Source organism: Tupaia chinensis, unplaced genomic scaffold (assembly GCF_000334495.1).
Source record: "Tupaia chinensis unplaced genomic scaffold, TupChi_1.0 Scaffold000197_1, whole genome shotgun sequence".
NCBI lineage: Eukaryota > Metazoa > Chordata > Mammalia > Scandentia > Tupaiidae > Tupaia > Tupaia belangeri.
Genome location: NW_006159672.1, coordinates 8,644,863 through 8,654,763, shown reverse-complemented (window position 1 = coordinate 8,654,763; position 9,901 = coordinate 8,644,863). Strand labels below are relative to the sequence as shown.

The following is a 9,901-nucleotide window of genomic DNA, read 5'->3' as shown; positions in this document are numbered from 1 at the left end:
AGTCCTCCTGCCAAGGACTTGAAGATGTTGGATGAGCATGATCTGGGGAGGCTCAAATGCAGGATAGTGGAGCTGAACTGACTGGGTGGTGACAAGGGGCAAAGAGTGGAAATTCTATCCCTCCCACCATGAACACACGAGGTCATTTTGTTGGAGATCAGTACAACACTAGGGCACTGCTCAATGCTGTCACAGGGAGCAGACAGGTCAGAGGGAAAAGGTACAAGGCACAGAGGAATCAGGCACCCACACTGAGGGTCAAGGGTGGAGATAGAACACAAGCAGATACAAAAATCAGTCCCCGTGGTCATATGTGGTATTTACCCCCGACAATCAGTGTGGCTGAGGTCTTCTCCTTCCCACATACACACACGTACTCCCCAGCATCCTCCACAGTCAGGTCACTGATCTGCAGCTCACAGGTGACCCCGTCCTGCCTCAGGCTGTATCTGCCCCCATCTCTGAGGATCTCGGACCCCTTCCTCCATTCCACAGGGGCCGCCTTGCTCAGCTCACAGTGCAGTGTGACCATGGTCCCTTCCACGGTCTTTTCATTCCTTAGACCCTCTTTAAACTTGGCAGGTAGGGCTGGGGAAATCAGAGACACGTGGACACAATCATGCTCTCTGAGCACATGAGACGGACAAAACATAGAAGGAACAGGGAATATACAAGACACATTGGACACAAACCCCATGCTGGGTGTGGTAAACACAGGCTGTGGATTGTCGCTCCTCTTGACCTAGCCTGTGTATTACACAGCAGGGCCCCTCCAATAGTCTCCTTAGCCACATACTGGCAGGAAGGACCAGAGAAAGTAAAAAACACATAGAGAACACCAGATTGTCTGGGAAACATTGGGGGATAGGACAGAAAAGGACAAGACATAAAACCCAACAGGACAATATGACAGAATCAGCAATGGCACAAGGGCAGGAAGCTGGCTACAGATGCTGGTTTCTCCTGGTTCATACAATGGCCCAGGGAGCCAGAGGGGATTCCATGTAGGCATGGAAACAGGATGGTACAGACAGGAAGACAACATGGAATGAGTAGAGATGGATGCTATGAGATCAATTCCTGGACACCAGAACACGGCTCTGTATGGCCACATGCGGACTTTACCCCTGATGGTCAGTGTGGCTGAGGTCTTCTCCTGCCCACACACACAGGTGTACTCTCCAGCATCTGCCTCAGCCAGGTCACGGATCTGCAGCTCACAGGTGATCCCGTCCTGCCTCAGGCTGTATCTGCCCCCATGCCTGATGGTCTCAGAACCTTTCCTCCACTCCACAGGGGCTGCCTTGCTCAGCTCACAGTGCAGGGTGGCCATCGCCCCTTCCATGGCCTCTTCACTCCTCAGATGCTCTTTGAACTTGGTGGGCAGGGCTGGAGTGGGTCAAAAAGATGTGGACATGATCACGCTCTCTGGACGTGACACAAAACCCAACTGGACATAGGTCACATACAGAATGTGCTGAGCACAGGCTGGACTGTAGATTCCTTTTACCCAACCTGTGCGCTACATGCCCATGGCCTCTACAGTGGCCTTTTCAGGCCTCACACTTTATACGAATCTGACTTGCAGGCCCAGAGTGGATCAGAAACACATGGATATTGTCTGGAAATCTTTGGGGGATAGGACATGAAGGAGAGAGGACATGACACAGAATCTGACAGGATGAAATCAGTGGTGGAGTAGGGATAGGAAGCTGACTACAGATACTGGTTTCTCTTGGTTAATACAATGGTCCAGGAAGCTGGAGGAGATTCTATACAGTTATGGAAACAGGATGGCACAGACAAGAAGACAACATGGAATAAGTGGAGATGGATGGCATAAGGTCAATTCTTGGACACCAGAACATGGCCTTGCTTGGCCACACGTGGTCTTTACCCCTGATGGTCAGTGTGGTTGAGGTCTTCTCCTGCCCGCACACACAGGTGTACTCTCCAGCATCCTCTTCGGTCAGATCATGAATCTGCAGCTCACATACGGTCCCATCTTGCCTCAAGCTGTATCTGCCTCCATCTCTGAGAATCTCAGGCCCCTTTCTCCATTCCACAGAGGCTGCCTTGCTCAGCACACATCGTAGTGTGGCTGTGGTCCCTTCCTTGGCCTCTTGGCTTCTCACATCTTCTATGAATCTGGCAGGCAGGGCTAGGAAAGGCCAAGCAGTCACTGAGGACATCAGGCCACTGATGACTAGATATAGGACACAGAAACCCATAAAGAGCCACACAAACTGCCAAAGGACCACACGTGAACAAGCTAGGAAACAAACAGGTAGTAGGGAAGTAAAGGACCGAGAAGGAACTGAAAACACAATGACATAGATGAATATGAAGACACCTTATGAAAAGGAGAAGGGGAGATGGGAGATACCCAGAGGACCTCAGTGAGAGGATAGATGGATACAAGGTTGTTTGGGTTCTATACCACACGGGGAGGCAGAAAGCAGTGATATGGAGACCATGACGGAGGACACATGATCACAAATGGTTTTTACCCTTCACATTCAGCATGGCTGATGTCCTCTCCTGCCCACTCATGCAGGAGTACTCTCCAGCATCTGCCACAGCCAGGCCACAAATCTGAAGCTCACACACAGTCCCGTCTTGCCTCAGGCTGTATCTGCCTCCATCTCTGAGCATCTCGGGCCCCTTCCTCCACTCCACGGGGGCCACCTTGCTCAGCTCACAGTGCAGCCTGACTGTGGCCCCTTCTGTGGCCTCTTCATTTCTCAGAGCCTTTTTAAACTTGGCAGGCAAGGCTGAGAGGGATCAAAAAGATGGAAACATAATCAAGCTATCTGAGCAAGACAACAAACCCCACTGGGCATGAGCTGTTTGCTAGATGTGCCAAGCACGGGTTGTGGATTATGGCTTCCCTTAGTCCAGCCTATGCACCACAGGACCACAGCCCCCACAATGGCCTCCTTAAGTCTCACTTTATATGCATCTGGCAAGCAATACTGAAGAGTATTGGAAACACATGGAAAACATGGGATTCTCTAGAAAACCTTGGGGGACAGAACATGACAGGATGCAGATTCCAACAGGACAATATGATAGAATCAGTGGTGGCACTTGGGTGGGAAGCTGCCTACAGATGCTGGCTTCTCTTTATTCATACAATGGCCCAGCAAACCATAGGGGGTTCCATGTGGCTATGGAAACAGGATGGCACAAACAAGAAGACAACATGGAATGGGTGGAGATGATGACATGAGGTCAATTCTTGGACACCAGAACATGGCTACTTGGCCACACATGGACTTTACCCCTGATGGTCAGTGTGGCCGAGGTCCTCTCCTGCCCGCACACACAGGTGTACTCTCCAGCATCTGCCTCAGCCAGGTCACGGATCTGCAGCTCACAGGTGACCCCGTCCTGCCTCAGGCTGTATCTGCCCCCATGCCTGATGGTCTCAGAACCTTTCCTCCACTCCACAGCGGCCGCCCTGCTCAGCTCACAGTGCAGGGTGGCCATCGCCCCTTCCATGGCCTCTTCACTCCTCAGATGCTCTTGGAACTTGGCGGGCAGGGCTGGAATGGGTCAAAAAGATGTGGACACAATCATGTTCTCTGGGCAAGACACAAAAACAAATTGAACATGGGACATGTGCAGAGTGTGCTGATCACTGGGTGAACTGTGGCTTTCCTTTATCCAACCTGTGCACTACATGGCCGTGGCCTTCTTAGGCTGCACACTTGATACAAATCTGACGTGCAGGGCCAGAGTGGGTCAGAATCACATGGAGAATAGCAGACTGTCTGGAAAACATTGGAGGACAGGACAGGACAGGATAGGACAGAGGACATGACACAGAATCCAATAGGACAGAATCAGTGGTGGCAGAGAGGCAGAATGTTGACTACAGACATTGGTTTCTCCTTGTTCATTCAATAGCCTAGGAAGCTGAAGGGGAGTCCATGGAGTCATGGAAATAGGATGGCACAGACAGGAAGACAACATGGAATAAATGGAGATGGATGGCATGAGGTCAGTTCTTGGACACCAGAACATGGTTTGCTTGGCCACACGTGGTCTTGACCCCTGATGGTCAGCACGGCCAAGGTCTTCTCCTGCCCACACACACAGATGTACTCTCCAGCATCTGCCTCAGATAGGTCACGGATCTGCAGCTCACACATGGTGCCATCCTGCCTCAGGCTGTATCTTCCCCCATCTCTGAGGATCTCAGGCCCCTTCCTCCACTCCACAGGGGCCTCCTTGCTCAGCACACAATGCAGCATTGCTGTGGCCCCTTCCCTGGCCTCTTGGCTTCCCATTTCTTCTGTGAATCTGGCAGGCAGGGCTGGGAAGGACCAAGCAGCCACTGAGGACATTAGACTGTCCAGAGGACTCTGTTCAGAATGTGAAAACCACAAGGAGCCACACAAACTGCCCAAGGACTATGACATGAACCAGTAACAAATGCACAGATGGTGAGGAAATCACATGGTCTGGGAGGAAAGGGATCACAGAGGGATGAACCTGAGCATGAGGACATCTCCTGACAAGGAGGTAAGGTGGGAGATGTCTAGAGGACCCTAGTTACAGAACAGATAAACACAGAGTTAGCACATTTGGAGGCAAAAGGTTGTGATGTGGAGACAATGTGGGGACACCAAGACACAAGTGCACATGGCCACACGTGGACTTTACCCCTGACGGTCAGTGTGGCTGAGGTCTTCTCCTGCCCGCACACACAGGAATACTCTCCAGCATCCTTCGGAACCACACTATGGATCTGTAGCTCGCATATGGCCCCATCCTGTCTCAGACCGTAAGTGCTCCCATCTCTGAGGGTCTCCAGCCCCTTCTTCCACTCCACAGAAGCCGCCTTGCTCAGTTTACAATGCAGTGTGGCTGTGGTCCCTTCTGTGGCCTCTTTACTTCTCAGTTTTTCTATGAATTGGGCAGGCAGGGCTGAGGAGAGTCAGACAGTCAGGGAGAACATCAGATTCTTTGGAGAGTATCAGCAGACAGGACATGAAAGGACAGAGGACAAGACACAGCATCCAAGGGGCAGAAAGCTACAAATATGGTTTTTCCTAGCTCATACAGCAGCCCAGTAAGTCTGAAAGGATTCATAGAGGATGGACAGAGGATGGCACAGAGTCAGGGGGCACTGAATAAATAGTGATGGGTGGCATGAGGTCAATGAGTGGACACCAAAACACATCTCTTCCTGGTCACACACAGTCTTTACCCTGGATGGTCAGTGTGGCCGAGGTCCTCTCCTGCCCACACACACATGAGTATTCCCCAGCATCCGCCACAGCCAGACCACGGATCTGCAGCTCACACACGGCCCCATCCTGCCTCAGGCTGTATCTGTCCCCATCTTTGAGGGTCTTCATTCCCTTCTTCCACTCCACAAGGGCCGCCTTGCTCAGCTCACAGTGCAGCATTGCTGTGGCCCCTTCCATGGCCTCTTCATTTCTCAGACCCTCTGTGAACTTGGCGGGCAGGGCTGAGGAGGGTAGGAAAGACTCAGACTCGGTTTCATTCTCTGAGCACATAGAAGCAGCAGAACATGAACAGCAGAAAGAAGATAAAATCCAACTGGACATGGGTCACATGCTGGATATGCTAAAACAGACTATAAATTGTAACATTCCTCAATCCAGCCTGAGAGCATCATGGCTGTGGTTCCTCAGGCCGTGTGTTTCCTCAGGCCTCATACTTTGCATGATCTGGCTGGTAGAGCTGAGAGCTCTGGGGAGTTTTGAGGGACAGAACATGGACATTCCACAATTAAATCTGCACTCCAGAAGGACAAGCAATAAAAGTGTGGACATGTGGACATGTGGGTGGGTACTTGTGCAATGAGAGCACAGGACAGACTGGCTCAGCCTATGTAAGTGAAGGCCAGCAATTGGAGGAGCTGGGGTCCTCACTTAGAATGAGGACAGATCCATAGAAATGCCACTGGACCCATAGAATGGACAGGCGGAGGTAGTGGCCAGAGGGGTATTTTCCTCAAGATCATCCATGACTCATCCTGGCTCAGACTGGATATCCTACCAGATTTGAGGGCCCAGGCCCAGCCAGGCTGCTCAGTTCACACTACACTGTGGCTGTGGCTACCTTCCATGGCTCCCTACTTCATGGCTGTTTCATGATCTTAATGGATGGCTGGAGAAAGGAGATAGAAAAATAGGCTGACTAAAACTTCTACCAGTGCCTGATTCTCATCAATTCGTCAGGTTACAGACCAGGGAAGACTGGGATAGACCCAGAATCAAGAACATTCCAGCTTTCTTCCACAGGGAGAGAAGAGGATGCTACCCTCTTCCTGTGCTATCACCCTGTGTCCATGGTGCAGGCAAGGCCCACATGTGGCAAGCTACCCACTGCATGGGTTGAGTGGATGAAAAAAATGAGCAAATGAACAGATGAAGGAACACTACACATGAACATAGCATGTAGAAGCCCACAAAACAGACAGATGGAGGAGGGCAGCCTGCCTCCTACCTCCCATGCACTGAGGCCAAAGGCCTCCCCAGCTGACCAGCCAGAGACTGAGGCCTCCAAAGTGCCTTATTCTATTCCCCTGGAGGCCTTGAAGGACACAGCAGCTCAGAACATCCTTGAGACTCTGTGGTCCAGTAGTAACTTTCAAACATGAGTTCCAGCTTGACATTCTCTAGAAGGAAATGCACTTGTAGTCTAGGCAGGGTGCCCACCCATACCAAGTCCTTCTTCGGACATGACTACTCCTGGAAGCAGCTTTCTCAGCTTGCTGGCAGCTGGTCCACTCAAGTCTTCTGCTCCTCATTCATTGGCAGCATCTCCTGGGATTGAGGGATGGAACAGCTCCCTCAATGGTCTTTCTCTTTCCAACATGGAGCAGCCACAGAATGAGCCCCAGAGCCCACATCCTTCTATGGTCTCCTAGTGGTCCGACAGTGTGAGGACTCAGTGTCTCCATGCTATGGATGCTGGGCTCCATCCATGTAGCTTGAGATGCTGTGGTGACCAGGCTTCTTTGCAAAGGTCAGCAACATTTGTGCATAGAGTCACCTGCTACAGACCCAGGTGGCCAGATGGCCATGCATGGCCCCCAGAACTCTCTCCTTCACTGTACCAAGAGCTGCATTCTTGTGTGAAGAGAGTCCTGGATAAGAGACGATTCTAGTCTGCAGAGGTATCCTTCCCTCTTCAAAGGTGCTTCAAGTCCTTCATCAATGTCTGCCTTGTTCTGTTGGTGTCTCCCACAGCAAGTGATCTAGGCCTTCCAAGAGCCTCCCCTGAGCATCTGGACCCCTCAAACAAAGAATGGGAAGAGTCCTGTCTCCATGGATATACAGATGAGATGTGCAGAACCCTGCTCCTCTCCATGGAGGAGACTGGGGTTGCTTCATCCCAGAAGTTTCTCCCTTATGTGACTATGAGGCCATGGACTCAGGAACCAAGTCCAATGGACTCATTTCAGGTGAGTCTAGCCCTGGCCAAAGCCTTTCCTACCCCCATATGCATGAAAGCCTCTGAGAATCTGCCTCAGCCAGGCCACTGGCTGTTATCTTTCCCCTTCTCTGAGGATCCTGGGTCCTGCTTCAACTCCACAGAGGATGCCTTACTCAGCAGGCATCCCATGGTGGCCAAAGACCCTCCCACGGGCTACTCAGGCCTCAGACCTTCTGTAAATTGGGTTAGACAGGACTGAGAGGAACACACAGACTATCAGACTGTGCAGCTTATAGACAAGGAACAGGCCACAGACACCATGCAACAAGACAGTACACAGAGTAGAGCTGCCAGAGATAGAACCACAAAGGGCCAAGGCCAGTGGCCCTTTCTCAGTGTACCCTGAAACCCCAAGATGCTGGCCAATGGGACAGCCCACACACAGGTTCTTACTTCCAATTTCACCCTCTACAGGATGGACTCTCACTCCCACATGACACATCTACACATCTACTTCACTCTCCAAGTGACAGGTCCTCACCTCCCTCTTCACCTCCATGTGACTTGCCCTCATTTAGTGGCTGGGAACATTGGCCCTGAATGCCCTCCTCTCTAATTTCTCTTATAGCCCGATTAGCCATTCCTCAGTCTCTTTCATATCCTCTTCCCTGGTGTGCCCTTTGTAAGGACCTACAACTGCATTTTGTACTGTTTGGTTGTCTCTCCTCTAACCCTCACATGACCTCTGTGGGGCCTGAAAAGGGCCCCCTTGTTCTCCACAGCTTCCCAGCATCTGAGATGAAGCCCTCATCAAGCATGAGAACATGTGCTGAAAGAATGCAGGAGAGACACCGAAAAGCAGGAAAGAGCACAACACAGGGAGGAGCAGAGAGGGAACATGAAAAGTTGCTTTACACAGCCATGAGTGGACATGGCCACATGTGATCTTTACCCTTGATGGTCAGCATGGCTGAGGTCCTCTCCTGCCCACACATACAGGAGTACTCCCCAGCATCTGCCTCAGCCAGGCTGTGGATCTGCAGCTCACAGATGGCACCATTCTGCCTCAGGCTATATCTGCCTCCATCTCTGAGGATCTCAGACCCCTTCCTCCACTCCACAGGGGCCACCTTGCTCAGTTCACAGTGCAGTGTGACCGTGGTCCCTTCCATGGACTCTTGGTTTCTTAGTCTTCCTATGAACTGTGCAGGCAGTGCTGGGGAGGAATAGATAAGACACAGAAAACATCAGACTCTTTGGAAAGTGCTGGGGAAACAGAACATGACAGGACAGAGGACAACAGAATCCAACAGGTTAGGCACATGGGGTGGGAAGCTGGTGTAGAAGCTGATTTTCCTGGTTCATTAACAATCCCAGAAGCTGGAATGATTTCTACACAGCGATGGGAAGAGAACAGCAATCAGACCATGGAAGGAGCTGAGAAGCAGGTCACGAGGCCAATACTTAGACACTAAAACATGGATCTGTTAGGTCGCACATGGCCATTACCTCTGACAGTCAGCGTAGCCGACGTCCTTTCCTGCCCACACACACACGAGAACTCTCCAGCATCCGCCATGGCCAGGCCTTGGATATGCAGCTCACACACGGCCCCGTCCTGCTTTAGGCTGTATCTGTCCCCATCTCTAAGGGTCTCAGTCCCCTTCCTCCACTCCACAGGGGCCTCCTTGCTCAGCTCACATATCAGTGTGGTTGTGGTCCCTTCTGTGGCCTCCTTGTTTCTCAGTTTTCTTATGAACTGGGCAGGCAGGGCTGCAATGGGATCAAACAGACAAGGGGAACATCATCCTTTTTCTTCGGCATTGGATGAAAAGGTCGCTGGGCTACATGGGCATGGCAAATGGGGGACACTTGCCCTTCACAGTGAGTGTGGCCGAGGTGATCTGATCCCCAAAGGAGCATGAGTACTGCCCACTGTCCAGAGGCCTCAGGTCTCGAATCGCCAGCTCCAGTACCGTGCCCTCCTGATGCAGACTGTATTTGCTGCTGGTCCTCAGGATCTCATCTCCACGACGCCACTCCACAGGTGCGGCCACAGACGACAGCACACAGCGCAGTGTCACAGCACCACCCTCCAGCACCTCCAAGTCCTTTAGGGCCTCCCGGAACCTCACCGGCCGACCTGTGGACAGGCATGAGCTAAGATTAAGCTCACTGCCCAAGACTGTGCCAGAGAAGCCCCCACTCTCCACAATAGCAGTTGAGGGCTGCGGGCAGCAGCTAAGAGTGTGGGGTCAGCCCACCTTGCCCCTCATACATTAGGAGCTGGTGGTGGAGACCCAAGGCTCTGGGAAGGGGTAGGTATGTGTGTCTTAGAGTATGTGACAGCAAAAGCGAGACAAGCAGCACCAGTACAGAGAAGAGCAGAGTGTTATGGACTGACCTATGTCTTCCCACCAAATTCATAAATTGAAGCCTTACCTTTGCTACATTAGAATGTGGCTATGTTTAGAGATGTAGG

General features: G+C 51.7%; 1 protein-coding gene across 1 annotated transcript in view; it reads right to left on the bottom strand.

The window, feature by feature from the left end:
- OBSCN (obscurin, cytoskeletal calmodulin and titin-interacting RhoGEF) overlaps positions 1-9,901 on the bottom strand; it is a 169,478-nt gene that overhangs the window by 69,820 nt on the left and 89,757 nt on the right. Inside the window, exons 42-51 of the mRNA XM_006146982.2 lie at positions 9,296-9,562; positions 8,929-9,192; positions 8,372-8,635; positions 5,219-5,482; positions 4,672-4,935; positions 3,285-3,548; positions 2,511-2,774; positions 1,898-2,161; positions 1,126-1,389; positions 325-588 (exon numbers count right to left, since the gene is read on the bottom strand). Coding sequence (XP_006147044.1) covers positions 325-588; positions 1,126-1,389; positions 1,898-2,161; positions 2,511-2,774; positions 3,285-3,548; positions 4,672-4,935; positions 5,219-5,482; positions 8,372-8,635; positions 8,929-9,192; positions 9,296-9,562 — 2,643 coding nt within the window. The remainder of the gene's footprint in view (positions 1-324; positions 589-1,125; positions 1,390-1,897; positions 2,162-2,510; positions 2,775-3,284; positions 3,549-4,671; positions 4,936-5,218; positions 5,483-8,371; positions 8,636-8,928; positions 9,193-9,295; positions 9,563-9,901) is intronic.